We start from the raw sequence: 24,298 nt of genomic DNA, 5'->3' as shown, positions 1-24,298 counted from the left end.
TTTTATATAAAAGCATTGTTTAAGCTTTTAATATGTGTTTATAGACGGAGCGAAATGGTTAGCTTACCTCAGCTAATGTCCACACGTAAACCGTGAAAAAAAAGGATACGATTATGACGTCACCTTTAAACCAGGGCTTCCTGTTGACAACAGGCCTCTGCTAGCGTTAGCCTCAATGCAACCATCCGACCCTCACGTAGCTTCACTAGGTCGGATTTTGATTCTGAAACTTTCTGTGTGGCATCTATATACGTCCCGATGCCCATACCAATGGTGGTTTGAGACGATCAAGCACGAATTGAACAGTATTGAGCTGAAATGGTGACCGGCGGCCCGTCCATGTTAAGTCAATGAGGACCAAGTCAGCGTCTCATCCTGTTATGTGGATTTAAACAGGCTTAACATGGGACCATGTCAGTGTATGGTGTATGGTGGTCTCTAGTGGTCATCTGGTGGTATGGTATGCTGAACGTGCATTCGTTAAGGTGGTCTGGTTAAGGTGGTCTGGGGGGATACAAAATAGCTATTTCCTGGCGTTATAAGCGCACATTCATATTCATATTTTGGAAATCTGGCCCTGTATGAGTTAATATACCTTAGAGGAGTTTTGTGGAAATAGAAAAAAAGTTCCCCCCCTTCTGTGTTGCCTAGAACTGGAGGATTGATTTTGGGGTTTGTATTGTAAAGTACAATGTGTGATGTCATCAAGTTGTACTTTACAATACAAACACCAAAATCAATCCTCCAGTTCTAGGCAACACAGAAGGGGTGGAACTTTTTTTCTATTTCCACACAACTCCTCTAAGGTATATTAATGACGCAGTTCAATATTGAAAATGAGTGGTCTTCCCCTTTAAGGACCTTTAAATACCTCTAAAATGACAAATTAAACATTGGCCAAATTGTCAAATATTAGAGGCAGAAATTGTAAAAATAGCAGATCTAGATGCTCACAACGCGTTGCGAGGCGCTGTGAGCATGTAGATCTGCTATTTTCACAATAGAACCGTGTTATACAAAATGTAATGCCTCAACTCTTAGTGCTCGTCAGGGTGGAGGGTCCCCTGTTAAAATATGATGATTTTAGGGGTCGCGGCCTGAAAAGGTTGAGAACCACTGTGTTTCTCCGGTTCCAGATCCCAACCCTAACAAGAGTCCTGCAGAGATTCATACGTTCAGAGTGTACAAATATAACCATCTGGCAGTGGTGGAAGAGGTACTATAAAAAATACTCTGTTACAAGCAAAAGGTAAAGGGTCAAACGTTAATAACGCGTCATATCACATTTTGAGCTTATAGATCGGGCACTTTCAAATGTTATACAAAGTAGAACATATAAGACTGAAGACTTTATTGTATTTTTATCCTCTGGGATATTGTTGTGTTATGGAAGTGCTAACTTTTATCACCAAATAAATGCATTCATTAATTCATTCATTCATTCATTCATTCAGCATTCACTACTTGAGTAAATGTTGGCCTGCTTCCACCACTGTCAAATGAACCCGTTTACATTTGTACACTCTCAGTTAACAAATGGACAAATGAACACAGAGCGGTCCCAGTCTTCAACTGCATGTCACTGAGCAGCTGTACAACTTGACGGTTCGAGTTTGAAGTGCCATGCCAAAAATAACTATTAGAACACTGTTTGACCTCTATTCTTAAGACGTTTATTGTGATACTGTATACCGTGTTGGTCAAAGAGGATCCCCTGGGTTGTAGAGAACCCAGGGCGTCAAGGTCCATTCGAGGGAGGGGGGACAGGGACAGGGAGGGACAGCCGTTAACTTCCTTATTCACTCAGTACAACGACCAGACCACCCAACCTTCTCCGCACACCACCTGCCCCCATAGCCCTCACTCAACAACACACTGCCCTCTCTCACCCCTAACTGACGTTATCCCAGAGACGTGCAGAGAAAGTTAGAGAGGCAGGGGCTGACATTTCTAAAAGGGCCCTTTGGTGAGCTGTTGTGAGCTTGGAGGTCGGCTATTTTCATTGCTTGATACCACACTGACCTAAGCATAATCAAGCCAATACTGGAGATGTGGCGTAACATCATGGACTTCTACACAGTGAGGGCAATTCTTTCAACATAAGATCCTGCATTCAAGTTCTGGACAGTTTGGACAAGGCAATTCTCTTGGACAGAGGGCATTTGCATTTCTTTCACCATAGTAAAAACAGCATACATGGTCTGGAAAGGGCACTTTTTACAGACGGAAAAAAGGGCAGAGGCTCAAGCCCCCTTTGCTGTCTATGTGTGCACGGCACGTGCCTGTTTCCCATAGTAAAGGAGAGAGAAAGAGAGAGAGAGAGACAGACAGACAGACAGACAGACAGACAGACAGACAGACAGAGAATGAGCGAGCTGTTTATCCAGATTTATTTGTGTACACATGTCGAGGCTGACAGGCGGCTCAGTGAGTTAGGAGTCTGTGCTTGGAGGTGCTTCCATGTTTAGATCTTGCTGACTCTCTTACTGAAGCTAAACTCTCCCCTCGCTGCTGACTTTTATCCAGGACACCCACTGGATACCTGTACTACTGTACCACAGAACCACCCTTACTGGACTGTTTTCTACAGACCACTCTCCTGCACAGGAAATACTACATTGCAGGTAAAACATTATCCATTATTTTATTTCGATTACCTTTTTGATTTATATCAAATAATCGAGAGGCGTGTTTTTTTTTAATCATATATTTTGTATATACAAAAAAAAATGTTAAATTAGCCAATCTGCAAGCTCACAACATATTGCATCGAGACACACGTTGAGATTGTGGATCGTCTATTTTTTTGATGATCTACATTTTTTATAATCTATCAAATCGATTTGTTTGATGAGCTGTTTTACGTCTAATCGCAGGCTTGTCCCCCTCCATGGTAGGCTAATATATGTGATGTCCTTCTGACCCGTTCTCTCTCTTTCTCCTAATGTTTCTCTCTTCCTCTCTTGAGTCTCTTCTCTCTCTCTCTCCATTGTTTACATGTCTTGTGCTAACTCTCCCTTTCAAACCATGTCAACGGCAGAACAGGCCACTTGCTCGCTAAATTATTACTTTTTCAACTGAAGAATCAAGTCATGAGACTTCATGTGGTCAGTCATCTATGACGTCAGTTGTCTATGACAGTGGTTTTCAAACTTTCAAATTTGAAGGTCTTCCCTTAACTCTGACAGTGTACAAATGGAACCAAATGAACCCTAACGGGTTCATTTGGTTCCATTTGTACACTGTCAGAGTTACAGACTTGTATGGGTCAATTTAGACCCCACTAAAGGAACCCACAGAGACGCTGGAATCCACTTTGAGAACCACTGGTCTATGACATATCTATGATAGCCTGGCATGGCCAGACTAATATCACTAGTCTGACTCTGGAATCTCTGTGTGGAAAGCATGCTGCATTTCCAAGGGGCAGATTCAAAAAATGCCTCTGGTGAGAAACCTGCCCCATATTTGCATACTGGGCCCTGATTGGATAAGTTCAGGGGCAGGGAAATCTCCAACACATCTACTGTACACACACACGCGCGCGCGCGCACACACACACACACACACACACACACACACACTGACACACTGACCCTCTTATAGGCTACTGCTATAAACACTTGTGACACCCGGTCATTTCTGTGTGTGTGTTCATCTCCTTAGCGGTGCTGTGCTGGCTACCTCTACTCCTCCACCATGAGTTATCTACACTCCACCCACACCGCTGCCCAGGTGAAACCAAAGCATTACCTGTGAGTATGACGCTATGCCTTCTAATATGAAACAACAAAACATTCATTTTGCAGGATTTTGCAGATATTTCTGGAACCTTGTATGATTGGCCCAGCAGCATGTTAACCGGAAACAAATGTTACACCTTCATGTGTGTTTCTGGTTCAAATCTGCTGTTGAGTGTAAATTAATAAAACAAGAAAAAGCTGCTCCTCGGAGCAGCAATGTTCAGAATTCACCAATCAGGATGTAATATGAAAAATCTGATGAATCCGTCTTGACTATAAAGATAATGTGCACCAATTTGCGTGATGTTTGGACACAATTTGTAGGAGTAATAATATAGGGATGCACCGAAATATCGGCCATCGGTACATATCGTATCGGGCGATGTTTACCGCTATCGGTCATTATCGGTACCTGCATATTTATCTGTTGTTGATAAGCATACATTTTGCACTGGCTATGTTGGTGTGCTGGTTATTTGCAGCCTACCAAGAGAGTAGATTCTCAATAGTTATTTCTTATAATGTTGATTTATTTGTTTACCTGGCCCAAATGGGGAAATAATAACACCAAAAACGAAATAAACAAATATCGGTATCAGTATCTGCTATCGGCTAAATTGTTATTTTAAACAACATCGGTATCGTATGTTTTGTTGCAAAAGTCCGCCTCCTGGTGGCACTATAATATGTTAAAAGGGTGGCATTTCTTCCTCTGCATGTCTATTGTCAAGTGGGAATGTGCAAAGTTTCATGGAAACGGCACGCTGTGTTCTACTCTGGCATCCAGGGAGTGCGTGTGGACTCTTTTGTGATCTCTCTTGTGATCAAGCCAACAGTGCAGAATATTAGCTGTTCAGTCTTGTCTCAGCCATGCCTTTTGGCCTGGCGGAGACGATAATAGTAGGACAGTAGGAAGATATTAGGAGGAAGTAGGATTTCTACATTGTGGTATTGCTACTTCTACCTACTGAAATAGCTGAGAACATCTTACACAGCAATGTTAATTTTGAAGCCTACTGTACCTCTAGCCACGACACTGGGCTTGTGTGAAACCAAAGTCCCTCCAGTCAACCCCACATAACCAGTGAAGCCCTACAGTACACTTCATCGCATGATGAATAACTGAAATAGCCGAGCTACAAGCTCACGTGTCTCACTGTGCGCCGACATGCAATGCATTGTGAGCTTGTGGATGGCTTGTGGTTATTTCCGCTATTTTTATTTGACAATTTGGGCCTGTAATGACACAAGCCCATTTAGGGGACACCATTAAGTGGCAATGCTTTCGGAGCAGCTGGGATGTTGCTGGAGCAGACTGTAAAATGATTTACTAGGTGTGAGATCATGCTGCGACCACTTCCGTTTTCAGACGGGGAGCCATTCTTAGCTTGGCCGCCTGCGACATGTTTCCACAGCGGGTCAAGTCCCGTGGGAAAGGATGTCTAAAAGTAGTTTAACTACCCTGTGTGCCCTCAGTAACACCACATGCACACGCATACACACGCATGCATGCTCACATGGACACACACACATTATAGTTGCCTTATAAAGTTAATGTATGCAAATGAATAAAATAAAACAAAACATATTTAATTCAATATGTAGCCCCTATACATTCCCCCATTGCACATTGTGTGTGTGTGCGCGTGCGCGTGTGTGTGTGTGTGTGTGTGTGTGTGTGTGTGTGTGTGTGTGTGTGTGTGTGTGTGTGTGTGTGTGTGTGTGTGTGTGTGTGTGTGTGTGTGTGTGTGTGTGTGTGCTTGCACACATACATTTGAGTGTTCATAAAGCTGTGGGTACTTGAGAGGCTGAACGTTTGCAAATAAATGTCTGTCTATGTGTTTGTGTGCATGCATGTGCGCGTGCGTGTATATTTGCGTGCATGTGTGTGTGTGTGTGTGTGTGTGTGTGTGTGTGTGTGTGTGTGTGTGTGTGTGTGTGTGTGTGTGTGTGTGTGTGTGTGTGTGTGTGTGTGTGTGTGCACGTGCCTGTGCATTTCAGCGGTGAAGCTGGGTCATCATCGTCTGGTTTGGAGGACTTGGGACGTCACGAACAGCTGGACCCCAAGGACAGCCGGGAGTGTGAGGACCCTGGAGAATACTGCCCTGGTAACAAACACCCCTCTCTGTCCTCTGTGTCAACCTCTGCTGTACAACACTGTTTCCAAAACAATGGTTGGGAGTTGGGAGTTAGGACCCATTTGTATGTTTTCTGAGTAAATAATAAAGTAAAGAAAAAGCAAACAATTTCATAAATCATATATTAAATTGCCTAGAGGGTGGGTGTACGGTGGGTGGTGGATGTCACAAACGTAATCTCCAGACTAGCGAGGCGTTGCTCTGATCCACACCGCACTTGGCACAAACACTGTTCAGGGCTCGGCCAAGACAATAGCCACACATACTGTAAAGACAAAAATAAATACATTGCACACATAAGGGGCACTACAGCAGTGTACAGCAGCATTTGACACTTCAAATGGCCCTAACTCGGTGACCACATTGCTATGATCAGTGCAATAACGGACTGAAGGCCACGTAACGGCATGAAAATAGTGCTAGTGTTAACAAAAAAGGACAAACATTTTCAGGCTATCGTTCAAAAAAGTTTTATTTTAAAGGGGGCCTAAGTGGTTCATTTATAATGTAGGCCTATTTGACTATTTTTCTAAGTGTGGTTCTCGGGGAGACACCACATTTCTCTCTTGGGTCTTGTGGTGAAAAAGTTTGGGAACCCCTGCTGCACTGCAGTAGAAATGTCGTACTCAAACTTTCCCGACTGTGAGCCCCTGAAAATCAAAGAGGACGTGCCACGTATACTGTCATTTCGAGGACGGATTGTGGCCCCCTGGGGGCTCCTGGGCAACACAGCTTCTGAGCATCCAGTGGGACATGGTTGTGATGCTGTGAAAAGTTTCCTGAATCCAGGGGCCCTGGGGCATGTGTCCTTCCTGCATGCCTGTCTGATCCGTCACCTTTTTCACACTGTTCTGATGTGTCTCACCTTCTGAATCCAATTTTCTCTCTGTCTGTCTGTATCTCTATCGGTCACTCTGTCTCTACCTGTCTACCTGTTTGTTTTTATCATTTTTAAAAAATGAACTAAACTAGTGAAAACAGACCATCTAGTTGTAGATCTGCTGTTTTCACTCCTTTTGTGTGACAGCCTTGTCTGATGAAGCAGGGCTTTGCTTGGCGAAAAAACGTACAAATTTGAAACTTGGAGATACGAGGTTTCTGCCCAACAGTGACGATATATCGTCGTTGTCAGGTTACCTTTTATGTCCAAAACCTTCCTTTTTTTCTTATTTTAAAAACAATTTAAAGTAGTGAAAATAGCCGATCTACAAGCACACAACGCCTCGCATCGCGAGGCGTTGTGTGCTTGTAGATCTGCTATTTTCACTACTTTTGCGCGACACTTTTGTATGATGATCGAAGCAGGGCTTTACTTTATGAAATAACGTACAAATTTGAAACTTGCGAGGTTTCTGCGCGACAGTGACGATATACAGTACGTCTCTCTCATTATCGGCTATCGTTTTCGCTTCCAACAGCACTGTAACCCTTGCTTGCCTATATCATGATAATACCTTGTCCTGCATGCCATTCAGTTTAAATTCTCCATTGTTTTGGATGCTATCCAAGACGGAAAGCTAAAGAGAGCAATGTCACTCTTGAGGTCGTGTCGGTCGTTGTAGGCCTGTCTATCAACAACACGGCTGTGATTATCTTCAGCACTCTGGTTCAATAATGTTTATTTAAAACGTATTGAAATGATTGCACGTATTGAACCTGCCCTTTTACATCTGTGAACGTGTAGGCTACTCTGCCTCCCACCTGGCTTTGAAAACCCCAGTTTTCAGAGTTCACTTTTGTTTAAACATTTTTGGGGAGAGGGGTAACTGAAAGTTGAGCACAGGCGATAAGCTTCCCTGTGGTGTACTGTACAATATACCAGAGGGCCAGTTCTAATAAATTAATATCATCCCGCGGGCCAAAGATAATTCATTCACAGGCCTGATTTGGCCCCCGGGCCTTGAGTTTGACATACTGTATGTGCTGTACAACATCACTACTAGGGATGGGACGATAAGCGATATTATCGTTTATCGTGATAAAAAACACTCACAATAATCGTATCGTGGAGATTTAATTTATCGTGATATCGTCCTCCGTCATGCACTGGAATCAATTCACCTTTTATTTGCTGAGTTGTATATTCATCATCATCATCAGTTCTCTTGCTCGGCGTCGGGGGCGACGTCATGCGTAGAGCCTATCAGCTTCACCAATCTTCTCCATTTGGGTCGGTCCTGTGCTAGGGACTCGGCTTCATCCAGCGACAGGCCCATTTGGTGTAGGTCCCTGGTGACGGCATCAATCCATCGCGTGCGGGGGGCACCGCGGGGGCGTTTCCAGCCAGCGTCTTTTGGTTGGAAGTGGAGGATAGCGTGAGTAGGGTGATCAGGAGGGAGTCTTTTGACGTGGCCGTACCAGCGCATGCGGCGCTGTGCTGCCAGATGGGACGCGGGGGGCTGTTGGGTGCGTTCCCTCAGCGTAATGTTGGAGACCTTATCTTGCCATTTTATCCCCTCTATTGAGCGCAGCGCTCTGGTATCAAAGCCATCTATTCTGGAAGCCAGGGTCTTATTGAGAGGCCAGGTTTCTGCTCCATAAAGGAGGATGGAGAGGACTGAGGTGTTGTAAATCCTTAATTTGGTCTCTCTTGAGATGGAGTGGTGTCTCCACAACGGCTTCCAGAGTGTTTTCATTGCACTGGCTGCGATTGAAAACAGGCCCCCAACAGTTGTATATTCGGTACCACTTAAACCCTCTATAATTGGTAAAAGGTACTTATAATATACGTACTTGATACAGTAATTTTTTTCACTCTATCAAATGTCTTTGCCAAAAAATAGCAGATCTACAAGCTTGCGACGCGTTGTGAGCTTGTAGATCGGCAAATTTTTTAAATAGCTTCCGCCCCAGGATAATGTTTTTAAATTATCGTGATAATATCGTAAATCGCGATATCTTTTGTCACAATAATCGTGGTATGACATTTTCATATCGTCCCATCCCATCCCTAATCACTACCTCTTGTAGTTGTAGAGTCAGATCCATGTGTCTGTCTTTTGTTGACATCGATATCATCGATGTGTCCAGATTTGAACCACTTCCAGCATGCCGTCGCCATTTTGGGGCGTGTCATTATAGGCAACGTTTTCTCTGAAAAAATTGTGTTGCAACGAGTTGTGAACTTGTGAATTCTAGCTAGGACTCTCCTAAATCAGGATCAACCTTGGTTTTAATCATTAAATCTGGCATCTGGCTCTACCCTTTTGTGTGATATAGAAACATGAGCTCTTTGAAAACAGTCCTACTGTACAAGCGCTGTTTATTCCAACCCCTTTTAGAATTGACTTTAAAATTCTGCTTACGACATACAAGGCTAGGTCAGGTCTTGCTCCGCCTTTATCTGATCTGCTCTCCCCTGTGTGTGCCAACACGCTGTCTGAGATCCTCAGGCAAAGCACTTCTAGAAAGCCACGTTTGCACTTTAAAGACCAAAGGCGATGTGGCTTTCAGCACCAGAGCTCCAACACGCTGGAATGCTCTGCCCCTGGAGATCAGGCTTGCTGAATCGGTCTCCTCCTTGAAATCCCCGCTGAAAACACACTTTTATAGATTAGCTTTCAGTGCCAACTCCTATTAATTTCAGTCTATCATGTCGATTGCTGAAAATGTCTCTTGCTGCTTCCTGTTTTTGTTGTTTTTGTGTACCATGGCTCATATGTAAAGCACTTTTTTTAAAGTGCTATATGAATAAAGTTTTTCCTCACAGCTGTCAGAGCCCTTAATGGGGACGAGGACAGAAACAAACAAAAAGAAAACAAACTGCATTCATCTGTAACCATGCAACTTTTATAAACAAGCTGCATTGATAAAGACGTACATACCTTCTATAAATCTATGAAATTATCCCCCCCCCCCCTTTTTTTTCCCTTCATCTTTATTGTCATTGCACACACCCCATTGCTATGAAGGTTTTTCTTTTCAGAAGGTGAGAATGTGTGTCCTGCATGCGTAGCAGAGGGGCTCAGAGGCAGAGCCTCTGCCTGAACACCAGAAGCCTAATGTCTCCCCTGGTCAAGGAGGGATTCCCCCATAGGCTGGTGGTTAAGATGTTTGGCTTTAGTGTCCCTTCCCCAGGAGACCCGGGAATCCCGGGCGTTACATTGATGCCGTCACCCGGATCAGGTTTCCTACTAGTGGGGGTGGGTGTAGCAGCGTGGCTCAGACAGGGGTGTCGCACCTTCTTGGGCCCTGGGTACAATGATTCACTGTGGATCCCCCATGAATGTTCTTCATAGGGGGAGGGGTTTAACCCATTTAGACTGGGAACACCGAGTGCCGCGCTGTGAGCTTGTAGATCTGCTATTTTTCAATAGCTAAAGCTTCAGATGCCTGAAGAAGGTCTTTGATGTTGCATTAAATAAAAAGAGTTTTTTTTTTGGCAAGTTGAAGATGGTGTCCGGGTCCTATGTACTTCTTGTGCATGTATGAAATTGATGTTGACCCCCACCTACGCACCCATTGCTAAGCTTTGATTAGGTGTGCATAAGACTCTGTTGCCAATAGCTAAAGTATAAAATAATGAAGGCCCCTCCACCTTGGGCCCCAGTAACTCAGTCCCACTCCCCCCCCCCCCCCTTGTGACGCCCCTGGGCTCAGAGCTCAGAACATGGCACGCTAACATTCCGCTTCAGTACAGAGTGAGAGAGGCAAACCCTCTTGAATGATTAAATGTATGTGGACTGGACTGCATTTATTTATAAAACCGTTTGTCAAAACTCTTTACCGTGCATACATACACATTTTACCCATTCCCTCACGCTTAATTTATACAACAATTAGACGATCTACAGGCTCACAACGGGTCACATTGTGGTGCGTTGTGAGCTTGAGGATCAGCCATTTTCGGTCCACGTTATCTATGTATAATATAACCCTTTTCAGAACCCTGAATACCTTTGAGGTAGGCCTATATGCAGGGTTCTAAAAGGGGCTATGTATAATGGAATATAAATCAGGCTACAGACGGCGGAGGCAGCCATGCAAGACACAGACCTGCTTGCCAGGATCAGTTAGGAGTTCAGTATCCTGCTGAAGGACACTTTGACTCCATGCCAGAAGGAGGCAGGATCAGACCGGGAACTGCTCTGACTCCCAGCCAACCACTCTACCTCCTGATCCAAATCAGATAGTCCAATGAGTTTTATTGAGCGCTTTGGAGTTAAAAGTGTTTGTTTTTCTTCTCCTAAGGTGGGTACCACCCCGTCCAGATAGGAGACATCTTCAACAGGAGGTACCAGGTTGTCTCCAAGCTCGGCTGGGGTTTCTTCTCCACCGTCTGGCTCTGCGTGGACCTCAGGTTGGCATTTGAAAAGACGATGGTGATTGCGACCGTACAGTAGGTCGCAAGTTTACTATGAGAAACGTCACAGCTTGTCCGTGTCCGTGTAGAGGTGTACACATTTTGATGGTCTATGGGTTTGCCGCTGAAAAAGTCACGCCTGACACTGTGGTTCCCCTGACACATCACTGTGACATCACAGGTGATATCACAGGTGACATAACCTCTGTAAAAGTCCATATATGGGTATTCCCCAGAATCCCTTTAATGCCCATATACAGTATGAAGATCCCTGTTGTCATCGATATATATCACTGGCCAGATGGCCAAGACATGGCCCATATCTGTGTGGCTGGTTCAGATAGGGATCTCCATGTATGGGCCTAAAAGATATTGTATGTTGTGATGTCATGGGATCCACTCTAACAGAATCCGTTTTATGCCCATATATGGAGAGCTTAATATTGATGACATCAGATGTCATCAATATTAAGCACATATCTATCAGGACTTCATATGGGAATATATGGAGAAAGACAGCCCTGTGTGGCTGGTTTAGACAGGGATCTCCATGTATGGGCATAAAAAGGATGTACATAAATGGGCATAAAAAGGATGTACATGGATCTCCATATATGGGTACCAGGGGTCTCCATATATAGGTAACTGGTCCGATATACATTATTGGCCAGATGGCCAAGAATTAAGGGCGAGGTCGCATGTCGCCCTGAGGCGTCTTACTAGTAGTAGGGATCCCCATGAGAGAAGGTTCAATGTTTTCAAATATATAATTTCTTTTCACAATTGTTCAAGTTTTTCAATTTCTTCCACTTGGGTTTAAGTGGTTGAACAGATTTTGATGGTATAATTCATTAATTTGGCTGGGAAACCCCCCTTATTCCCATGAAATACAGTACAGAATTATTCCACGACAAGAATAAGACTCAGAGACAGCCAGTGTAATAATTAAAATCACTGTATTGAGAGACAGAGGGGTTGACAGTACAGGGTAAACATATCCAATTTAAAGCATCCTTATCAAATGGGTGGTAACCAATGGAAAGTACCATGGTTCCACAATATGTTATTACATGAGTGGCACCAAGCTGTCAAAACAATGGCTTCCAGAGAGAAAACACTCGCTATCAGGCAGGCTGCTAGTGTGCAGAGTTCCACCCTATTGACATTATATAAATAATATAATATGATAGCATGCTAAATAGATATAAGCCCAAATTATTCATAAACATAGATAGTTCCGTTACAAAAGCCACAGATAAACCACTTTGGAATCTGGCATTCCTATGTTGGGCATGTCACTAATACTCACTATATGCAATTTTTTGTGCGTGCGTGCGTGCGTGCGTGCGTGCGTGCGTGTGTGTGTGTGCAGATTGGGCAGGCGTGTAGCTGTGAAGGTGTTGAAGAGTGGTCCAGAGTTCACGCTGGCTGGACAAGATGAACTCACACTTCTGCGATGTGTAAGTGCTCTTGCTCTCCTGCTCTCTTTCTAGCCTGAATAATATTTCCCACTTTGTTTGTATGTGTATTGTTGGAATTCCACTACAGTCATTTTGGCATTAAAAGAACGTAATACAATGAATAAAACATTATTTTAAAGCTGTAACGGATTCGTACCCAAGTCAGTAGCACGAGTGCCACAATTTCTACTGATAAGCGAATACCAATCTGGGAACGCATCTGCAAAAAAAAAAAGAAAAAAAAAAAAATTATCTGTTTTGAGAGATTATGGGAGAGGTGACATGTCCAAAGATGAAAATCCACGGCAAGCACCTCTCCCCCTGAAAGATGTTTGTATTAACATACTCTACCTTATAGATTGGTTAAATAACATTGTATTCACTGCATGACAGAGCATTTCTTATACAATATAACTAGTACATCTGCTGTGAAGTGCAGTTATTGAAATACTGGGAATACTTAGTTGGAAGTGCTTTGATTTTCTGTAATCTAAATTCAAAGTAGGTGCTAAAACAGGATAACATTTTGGCATTTAAAAAATAACTATACAAACATATCTAGTTATACAATGCAGTTATTTTTTGTTGATGTATCGGTAGGTGGAGATGTCAGATCATCTGACTACGGTTTGGTCACGCCTTTAGGCGCCCCTATAGCAACACGTCTCCCGCTTTCTTGCATTCTCTCCTTCTGTCCCCAACTTTTGTCATATTCATCCCTCTCTCTCTCTCTCTCTCTCTATCTCTCTCTCATCCTAATATCCTCTTTCTCACCCCCCCCCCCCCCCCCCTCCTCAGGTCAGTGGTCCTGCTGCTCGTCACCCATCCAGCAGAAGGATTGTCCAGCTGTTAGATGAATTTAAGCTAGTTGGGGTCAACGGAGTTCGTATCCTTTTTAAAGACTGAACCTGACACTTACAGTTAAAGTGCTGTTTCTCTGTGTGTGTGTGTGTGTGTGTGTGTGTGTGTGTGTGTGTGTGTGTGTGTGTGTGTGTGTGTGTGTGTGTGTGTGTGTGTGTGTGTGTGTGTGTGTGTGTGTGTGTGTGTGTGTGTGTGTGTGTGTGTGTGTGTGTGTGTGTGTGTGTGTGTGTGTGTGTGTGTGCGTGCGTGTGTGTGTACTGTGAAGCTGTGTGTGTGTGTCAATAAATGAGCTGCTGTAACAAAAAATAATCTGACAAAATATATTTACCTATGTGGCCCATACGTCAGGAGTTCATCACCTGTTTATGCAGCGTAAGGCAGCTTGATTTAGGCCTACATGTGCTCCCTCTGGACATGACGCTATACTACTGTATATCTCAGGGACTTTCCCCCTATCCAGCCCTTGGTGCCAAGTGCCAAGCAGGGAGGCACAGAGGGTATCATTTTACCGAGCTCACGGCATCTCACCCCTGTCGAAGACTAATCTGAGTTCTTGCATAATATGGACCTTAACTTCAGTAGATGTATGTCTGGTGTTGGAGCTGCTGGGTCCTGACCTAAGAAGCTGCCAGCTGTGTTTTGGAAACCCAGGCCTGTCACTGCATTGGGTCAAACAAATAATCACTCAGGTAAAGTTTAAGAGGGACACGTACATCACGAGACAAGAGAATATTTAACCATTGAGAAGTCAGTCGGAATATGCATAGAGTTATACAGTAGAAGAATCAATGAAAGCCCAAGGCAAAATATTGAGGCATCGCACAAGAATATTGAAACTAATTGATCTAGAAACTCACAATGTGTCAATCAGGGACGTACTGGGCCCCTGATTCAGCCCGGGAAAAGGAGTTGGAGAGGCCATCATTGTGCGCGGGCATTGGCCACTCACCAAGTTATATTTATTTTGTTGGATGGCCATTTTTTTTAATGGCCGGCCTGGACCGGCCGGTAATGGACCGGCCTTTCGGGAGTTGTCCCACTTTTCCCAATGGCCAGCACGTCCCTGGTGTCAATGTAGATCTGCCATTTTCTTATTATTATTTTTTTCACTTTCTGAAATCTTTTGAAAAATATATTGTCTTTAAAGAGATGGCATGCTCAAAAGATGGCCTCTAGGTCAGGGGTCTTCAACGTTTTCAGGCCAAGGACCCCTTAGTTGAGAGAGAGATGAAGCAGGGACCCCACAATCTGTTCATAGATTCCATATAGTTTCATTGTTTGACAGCACAATCATCAGTGTATTTTGGATTCATGTCAATTTGTGTTTTCAGATATGTAACCACTTGAACTGTCAATAAACTTGACCTTTCACTCTGTCTGCTCTTTTTCCCCTCTACACCAAAGCTCTTTGCAAAAAATAGACGATCTACAAGCTCACAACGCCTCGCAGCAAGAGGCGTTGTGAGCTTGTAGATCTGCTAAGTTTCTTTCACTCAAAGATTTGGAGGACCCCCTGTAGTAACTCTGTTGAAGACCCCTGCTCTAGGTTGAAAGAGGTCAACTTGATAATGACTGCCATCTCGTAATTTCTTTAAATGTGTGTAATCTTAGCAGGTTTTTAAAAGTGTACCAACAATGAATGTGAAAACATGACTAAGTTCCTCCCATACATACCTGTTGTACTGTAGGTTCTGGAGGGACTGGACTACCTGCACTCCCAGTGTAAGATCATCCACACAGACATCAAACCAGAGAACATCCTGCTGTGTCAGGTGGAGCAGTCCCACACACAGCCAGCGGGGAGCAGTAGCAGTAGCTCCTCCCTTGGGTTGAACAGGAAGGATGCCAAGTTCACAGGTAAATATAAATATAAAACACATGCTTACCAGTATGTGTGGCCGGGCTGTGGGGTTGCCCCGGTTTAGTTTAGAAGTTTTACAGTAACTTGCAGATCAAAACTCACAAAATCTGAGGCACTGAAAACTGAGGCACTGAATAGACCGTTTGTCAGCCTTCTGATTGGTCCCTGAGACTCCCTGACTGGCCAACCAGAAAAAAACATTCACTTTTTGCTATCGGGGGTGGAGTTTGTGCAGTGGAGAATGTTAAATGTGGCTTTCAAAACTGTCCACAGTGCGCGACACGGCGATCGCCCGGTACGGCCGCGATCTCGGCCGTGATCTCGCTCATCATAATGAATAAGCTTCAACAAACTAGTTCACATGGACCATATCAATGGTCTAAGAGTCACGATTGGGTACATATATTTTAAATGGGCAGAATTACGAAAAGCCAGCCTATTATGTGAGGTTAGGATTATAGTTCTGTCCTCTTCCTACCCAGGATGCAATGCGCGGTCTATTCTCTTTCTGATCCAGAGGATTAAACTAATTAAAACATTTATTTTCGGGGGGAAAACTACTGTTTTGCTATGTAATTACTGTACCTTTTTCTTCCCTTTTTATTAATATCACGTAGATGTGTTTTTTGTGGTACTTTATATAGCTGTAATGAGGCTATGAAGGGGAAAAAAATCCCATCCACTACCACTATAAAAGAATCTGCAAAGAGGATTCTGTCCCACTGGGATTAAACAAATTAAAACATATATTTTCGGGTAAACCCCCTGTTTTGCAATGTAACTACTGTACCTTTGTCTTCCCTTTTTATTAATATCACCTAGATGTTTTTCCTTTGGTACTTTATATAGCTGTAATGAGGCTATGAAGGAAAAAAAAAATCCCATTCACTGCCACTATAAAAACAATCTGCCCAGGGTCAAATGTCCTATCATAGTAACAGGGCAGAATGGGGCGGGATTTGCAAAAGGGCTTATTGTATATATTTACATAATATATACATATAAAAGTGTATAAGCATGTATGTTTTCATACGGGTGCAAACACAGCAAAATAAATTATATTGTATGACTTCATACTAAAAAATAAAGGTTTTTTCTAAATGGGCTGACTGACAAATAAGGTAATGTTACACCATACATAACTACTATACTGGCAAAATAAAAATAAAATTACAGTCAGTCAACTCGGCTAAAAGATCAGATCATTAATACAAATGCATGAACTGAGACAAGATAAAACTCAATCATAAAACGAATAACAAAGGGAAGGAGTAGGCTACTGTCTACAGGATGGGTGACTGCAACAATGAAGAAAGGGGGGCTACCGACCTACCACAGTCCGGTGCCCTACACACCATAGAAGAGGCAAGGTTAAGGCATAAGGCTAAATAAGACAAGTAACAGCATACCAATAATTAAGATTCTACATTTATGTTCCTCGCCTGAAATGGCTATACTTTAGTAGTTTTCATCACAATGAAATTTGTAGTTAAGTCATATCGAAGTCACGTAGTACCACTTGAGCAGGACAGTGTTTCTCAAATGGGGGTGCGTGTCCCCTTAGGGATACTCTGAAACACTGACACACTGTGTGAACCTACAGTATGTTGTTGTAAGGACACGGTACACACAGCACTTTTATTCTGCCTATGATGGGGGATTCAGCCGATGCATTTCAATAGGAAATTGCAGAAATCCACAAATGGTCTGTTTGTACTTCTACCTTCTGGGAAAAGGTACAGTGAACCTAAGTGGAATTACATCAGGTTTAAAAAATCATTTGTACCTGTGTCCACTAAATTATTGAACAAGGCTCTGAAACACCACTGACTGAGAGTATTGATTAATCACTGTGCACTTGTGTAATGTTGTGTCCCCCCTGTGTTGTGTATTTCTATTATGTATTCTGTTATTGTCTCCACCAGCCGAAGGCTGAGGGAGAGTATGTTTTCCCCTCCGTCCGTGTGTCCGTCCGTGCGTCCGTCCGTGCGTCCGTCCGTGCGTCCGTCCGTCCGTGCGTCCGTGCGTCCTCGCAGTTTGTGAGCGCCAAATCTCAGTCGCCGTTGGCCCGGTCGCTGCCAAAGTGAGCACACACATTCCCTGGATGTCAATCTAGAACCTCTGCCCTAAATTTTTCAAATGGGCCTTTTCTAGCGCCAACTAGTGGCCGATGTTTGCTAAACACATTTCTGTGCACTACTCTTACAGATTTTGTCCAAAAATCCTACAAATCGGTAGGCAATATCTCGACAGTCATGTGATCGACACGGATCTGTCCGATTTTGCATATTCCATCCTGATTGGCTAAGATTGGCTTCCAAAGTTTGTGGGATTGAGCCGTTTTGAACAAAATGCCTCAAATCACAAACGCAAAGTGCAATTATCATGAAATCGCGCACACACGTTCCCACTAGGCCGAGGAAGAAATGCCACTTAATTTTTTTTTATCAGCCTCATGGTGGCGCTATAACACCCCGATTTGTGGTTTTACCTATAACTCCACCGATCAGTTTCAAACTTTGTAAGCGCACTCCCTAGAGGCTAAGGATAAACCTTTGCCCTGCATTTTTCACATCAGCCTTTTATAGCGCCACCTTTGGACCGACTTATGTAAAACACATTATTGGATATTACTCCTTGAGATTTTATCCAAAAATCATGCAAATCGGTACACAGTATCTCTATAGTCATGTGATCAAGTCCGATCCGTCTGATATTTCACATTCCATCCTGATTGGCTAATATTAGCTTCCAAAGTTTGCAGGATTGCTCCGTTTTTGAACAAAATGCCTCAAATCATCAACGCAGCTTGCGATTACCGTGACATTTGCCACACATATTCCCACTAGGTCAAGGAACAAATGCTACCTTTTTAACATTGTCCTGTTATAGCGCCACCAGCAGGTAGACTTTAGCAAAACACATTTTTGGAACACAATGCTTGAAATCATGCATGCAGCGTCCGATTGCCATGAAAGATCTAAGGTGAAGAACATATGCCACCCTTTTTACATTGGCCTATTATACAGTAGCACCACCAGGACGCACGGCCTGGTGGAGACCTGTGCTCGGAAGAGCACTGCTTCTAGTTACTGATGTTTTGTGTGTGGCTGTAGCAGGGGTGAAAGCCCAAGACAAATTTCCCTTGTGGACAAATACAGTTTACCTTGACCTTGACCTTGGTAGCAAACCTCTCCATTTCCATAATGTATTTGCCGTTGTGCTGTTTTATTTCAAACTTATCAATACTGAACATCAAAATTTGAATTTTGAAGTAAAATGTTGGGGGTAAAGCGTGTGGGCTACTTGAGTTCTGAAACCGGGGAAAGGGGCACAGATGTCAAGTTTGAGAGCCAGTGGAGTAGAGTTTTCCATGATGTAATGCAGGGGTTCTCAAACCTTTTAAGGCCGTGACCCCCAAAATAAACATATTGGAATTGGAGACCTCCACCCTGACAAGCACTTGGAATTGTAGGTATTACATTTACTGTGACTCAGTTCCACAGATAAATATTGTGAAAATAATACCTGCTCACAACGCCTCGCACTGCGAGGCTTTGTGAGCAGGTAGATCGGCTATTTTCACAATGTTTGCCTCTTGCTTACTTAATATTTGACAGTTTGGCCAGTTAGGTATTAAAACTGTCTTGAAAGTCCTTAAATTGTCACTTTATAAATGTGCAGATACCCTGTATACACTTATACTGTATGTTGGTTTGCTTACCGTTGAGTGAGAAAAAATAAATTACATTAAGCTAAGTATCTGGGGACCCCACAAAATAATTTGGGGATCCCACTTGGGATCCCGACCCCAAGTTTGAGAACCACTGATGTAATGAAACTGCATGTGAGCTCCCAGTCCTCACATTATGTATTATACTGTGTTGGAGGAAAGAACAAGGTCACCACATATACATTGTCACTGTCGGGCAAAAACCTTGTATCTCCAAGTTTCAAATTTGTATGTTTTTTCGTAAAGTAAAGCCCTGCTTCATCATACAAGGCCGTCGCACAAAAGTAGTGAAAACAGCCGAGGCGTTGTGTGCTGTGTGCTGACTGTGTTGTGTGCTGTGCTGTGTGCTGTTTTCACTAGTTTAGTTCATTTTTAAAATGATAAATACAAAACGAACGGTTTTGGACATACAGTACAAGGTTTCCACCCGACAACGAAAATATGATGGTAAAACAGTGAGTGAACTCATGGCCCGCTGTGTCTTTCAGAGAGGACCCAGGTGGATGCGCTCAGCTTGAAGCAGATTCCAGTGAAGATCGCTGACCTGGGCAGTTCCTGCTGGGTGGTCAGTGTTCACACATGTGTTGGTGCACATGTCCTCCTTATTACATTATGCTGCACACTGTTGCTCCTCCTCCCGCTCTGGCTGCAAAGCACTGCTTCTCACTGTGGGGTCCCGGGACCCCCAGGGGCCCTTGAGAGGGTTCCAGGCGGTCCTCATGCTAGATCAAGGGTCTTCAACAGGGGGTCCGGGACCCCTAGGGGGTCCTCAGTGTTACTACAGGGGGTCCTCCAAATCTTTGTGTGATAGAAACTTTTTTTCTCCTTTTTTATATTAACCACTTGATCCGTAGTCCATATTCTGAGAACTTTAGCCAAAAATAGCAGATCTACAAGCGAGGCGTTGTGAGCTTGTGGATTGGCTATTTTTGGAAGGAGGTTTGGTTTAGAGGGGAAAAAGAGCAGACTGAGTATAGTGTAAAAGGTCAAGTTTATTAGGTAATGACGGCTCAAGTGGTTAAATATCTGAAAACACAAATTGACATGAATCCAAAATACACTGACGATTGTGCTGTCAAACGATGAAACTATATGGAATCTATGATAAGGTTGTGGGGGTCCCTGCTTCTCCTTGGCCTGAAAACTTTGAAGACCCTGTGCTAGATGATTGATCTGATTGATCTCTGACCTAAATGAACACAGATTGTACTGTATAGATTGGGGGTCCCAGTGTGTTTATGTGTGTGTTTCCCTGTGTGTGTTTCCCTCTTGCCCTCTTTCCATCTGCCTTTGACCCCACGTTTTAACAGCGGGCAACAGCCGGCTACTCTGGGCAATAGAAATCTCAGGGCGTTCCTGACGTCATAACCGTACGTCCTCCATTGGGCAAACAAAGCAACACATGAATTTGATTGGCTATCGCCGGATGATGTCGCCCCAGATTTAAAAAAAATCATGTTTTTGGATGACGTTCCTCCGCCCACTTTTCGACTATCGCCTCATCTCCTGCTATCGCCAGTATTTGCCGGGTCCCATATAGACAAATAATGAACTTCCAGAAAATACGCTGTTAAAATGCACCGTGACCCTCTCTCTCCTTGTTTTCTCTGTTTCTCCGTCTTTCTCAGTACAAACATTTCAGCGAGGAGATCCAGACGCGTCAGTATCGCTCTCTAGAGGTTCTGCTGGGTTCAGAGTACGGGCCGCCCGCTGACATCTGGAGCGTAGCCTGCATGGTGAGCTGAACAGACATGTCCTAACATTGTAACTGGAATCTCAACGACGCAAGGCAGGCGTGGCTTCCCACTCGGATGTCATGTTGATGTCATAACGATGATGTCAGTCTTGCCCAAATATGGGCATCTGAGATAATTCACGAAATCGGACATCATATTTACAAAACTAGACCAGGTCAACCTGGTTGTGCCAGACCCCCTGTCTGTCATCATCATTTATGACATCATGCCTTTTGTAGGCATGTCATCATCATGTCATCATCATATATACCCTTTATATAGAAAACCCGGACCGACAGACATTTGCTTATGTAGGCCTACCCATTTCATGGGTCTGGCAAAAATAGACATTTTCATATTTGATGCCGATCAGTCCAGTGGTTTGCGAGATTCGCTCTGGTCATACAGACACAGAGATTCAATTCAATTTACTGTTCAGAAGCTCAACTTATGGTCACACAAACACCCCTATACGGCCTATATGACCTATATATAGCCAGTGAGATTGGGTGACCTCAAACTCCCAGATTCAGAGCTTGTAGAAATACTAGGTACTGGAGCCGAGATCCCCCAACATAGCCTTTGCATTTGTCAGTGTAGGTGTGTGACCATAATATTTCGCTGCATTAAAGTTGTAATCCATAACTTTTAGTGAATAAAACATTATTTCAACAAGTCTGTTTGATATCTATATGTTAATAACGCAACTATGGTAGGACTTGTTGACAAGAGATATCTGCCCAAAAAATGTCCCCTGCTAAACAGAGCTTCTGTCTAAGCTCAGCGGTAGAAATTTCTCATGCTGAAGACCCGGGTTCGAGTCCCGGCTATAGCAGTGGTTCTCAACCTTTTCAGGCTGCGACCCCCCAAATAATCATATTTTAACTGGGGACCCCCCACCCTGACGAGCACTAAGAGTTGAGGCATTACATTTTGTATAACATGGTTCTATTGTGAAAATAGAAGATCTACATGTTCACAACGCCTCGCGTTGCGAGGCGTTGTGAACATGTAGATCGGCTATTTTCACAATTTCTGCCTCTAATATTTGACAATTTGACCAATGTTTAATTTGTCATTTTAGAGGTATTAAAAAGCACTTAAATGTTAACTTTTTGGGGGGTCTTGACCCACAGGTTGAGAACCAGTGGGCTATATGACATAAATGTTACGGATTGCAGCTTTGAAAGAACAGTGAGCTGGCCCGCTCTGGTTTGAGGAGAGACTTCACACCGTCTTACCCTTCATTTCTTCCCCTCTGCTCCCCCTCAGGCATTTGAGCTGGTCACTGGAGACTCCCTGTTTGAACCCAAAGCCGGCAAGAACGTCTCCCTGGAGGAAGGTACTGGTTCTGTGTAATACAGTCTGCCGACGGCGTGACAAATATTGACACAGGATTAAATGAGATTACACTGCGGGTGTATTGAGACTCCATTGTACTTGCTGATGCTGTGCTGTATGGTAATGGTGCGTGTGTGTGTGTGTGTGTGTGTGTGTGTGTGTGTGTGTGTGTGTGTGTGTGTGTGTGTGTGTGTGTGTGTGTGTGTGTGTGTGTCTGTGTGTGTGTGTGTGTGTGTGTGTGTGTGTGTGTGTGTGTGTGTGTGTGTGTGTGTGCGCGCGTGTGTGTGTGTGTGTGTTCTCAGATCACATAGCTCGCATCATGGAACTTTTGGGTAAAATCCCGCCAGCTGTTGCCTTGTCAGGAAAATATTCGGCAGAATATTTCAATCGCAGAGGTGGGTGCACAACGTTTGGACATTTGTATTTTCGAGGTGATTTTTATGCTTGTTAGAGACAGCAAGATTCAAAGGGGTTTACATCACCTACATCTCCGCAGACTATACTGTATGTACAGATATAATACAGTCTTTGTGATTAATACTTTTCATTTTTTGCAGTTTTTAACATTCACATTTGAAGAAATGCTGAACATATCTTTAGAAACCTTTGTACAAAACAATATCACAAGCAATTTTATACAAGATATAATACAGTCTAAGAACATACAAGCTAAGGTCAAAACCAATAGCAGTAATGAAGTGTAGTGGCAAGATACATGAAATGGGAATAGCTGTTGCTTTCTCATTTCAATTTTTTTTACATCACATTATGATTATAAAAACGATAATTACAGTATGGATATTTCTTTTTTTTAAACTGATCACAGGTAGAATTAGTTATAGTTATTCCAGATACCTCAATTTGCTTCTTCAAACTGGCAGGGAAATGCTTGTACTTGTAAGAGAACACTTTTACACTCAGAGTTAAATAATTGAACAATGTTGCAGTGCAGTATAGTGCTGACACTACCGATGGCAGCAGTAACTCTTTCAGTTACGTTAAATCTCTGCCCCGTTGTTTCCATCCAGGTGACCTTAAGCGTGTGGGTCCACTGCAGCGCTGGGGCCTTTATGACATCCTGGTGGAAAAATACCTCTTCCAGTTGGAGGAGGCGTCTGCGTTCTCAGACTTCCTGCGGCGCATGTTGAACTTCTACCCACAGAGGAGACCCACGGCTGCACAGTGCCTCCAGCACCCCTGGCTGGCCTCCTGAGAACCTGACCCCAAACTAGTACCGGTACATGCCTCTGGTTCCTACTGTATCCTACTTTAAGGATGGCTCATGTGGAAGACTTCCTTTGACTCGGCATGTGTTTGGCGGAGATAGGGGAATGGAAGCACTCGTTTGTGCTTCACATGATGATAATCAATGTGCTTTTATACTTTTATTTTGCACCTTTTTGAAATCTCTGGATTTATTCCCTTTTTATTATTTTCTACATAGAATGTAACCAAATGGACCCATGGGGGTCCTTTCCACACTCTCAGAGTTACTAATGGATAAATGAACACTGAGGATTTTACTGTGTAAAATTACATTTAACCATGTAGTCAAAGTTCCGGACGCAGCCTGATAACCTGAGAGCCTAATTAACCCTCCACTATGGCTCTATGAACCTGAGCCTCTGATGTAGGCTGTTTAATTGAAGGTTTCCCACGTGGGAGTATCTTGGGTACAGGCACGTGCACCCAAACATAGACATTAACTCATTCCCTGCCAGGCCCGATAGTCCCGAGATTATTCCAATGTCTTTCCCCGCCAGGCCCGATAGTCCCGAGAATAAAAAAAATAAAAAATAAAAATTCAAAAAAATTTTTTTCCAAATTTTTTTTTTGACCCCAAAAAATGGAGTAGGCATGATAGCAATCGCGAAATTGCATGTTTAACCCCCATAGCAACCCCATCTTTCAAGCATGGCAGCCATTTTGGCAGCCATCTTTGTTAAACATAGTGGCTGTTATCTCATGAATGCCTGAACGGATTTCCATTCGGATTTTTTTGTTTGAAAGCTGTGAGCAATGTGGACACACGTGGTGCATTATCTAGGCATGGGTGTGCATGATCCGTGCACACCCAATTACATGGAAGTCTATGGAGACGAATGGCAGGTGGGAGTACGGAG

General features: G+C 43.5%; 1 protein-coding gene across 1 annotated transcript; it reads left to right on the top strand.

Annotated features, from left to right (window-relative positions):
• Positions 1-2,403: 2,403 nt before the first annotated feature.
• On the top strand, positions 2,404-23,388 carry LOC308290955 (SRSF protein kinase 3; the record flags this gene model as incomplete). Its single annotated transcript, XM_080732870.1, has 13 exons — positions 2,404-2,427; positions 3,667-3,755; positions 5,745-5,851; positions 11,072-11,180; positions 12,556-12,643; positions 13,442-13,529; positions 14,087-14,193; positions 15,193-15,361; positions 19,587-19,663; positions 20,727-20,834; positions 22,107-22,176; positions 22,478-22,570; positions 23,204-23,388. The coding sequence occupies 13 exons, from the start codon at positions 2,404-2,406 to the stop codon at positions 23,386-23,388; spliced, it is 1,314 nt and encodes a 437-aa protein (XP_080588996.1).
• Between the last annotated feature and the right edge of the window lie 910 nt (positions 23,389-24,298).

The sequence above is a fragment of the Nannobrachium achirus genome, assembly GCF_963921795.1.
Source record: "Nannobrachium achirus genome assembly, chromosome: 9".
Lineage (NCBI taxonomy): Eukaryota > Metazoa > Chordata > Actinopteri > Myctophiformes > Myctophidae > Nannobrachium > Nannobrachium achirus.
Note: the sequence above shows the minus strand (reverse complement) of the source record. Positions and strands in the feature narration are given on the sequence as shown.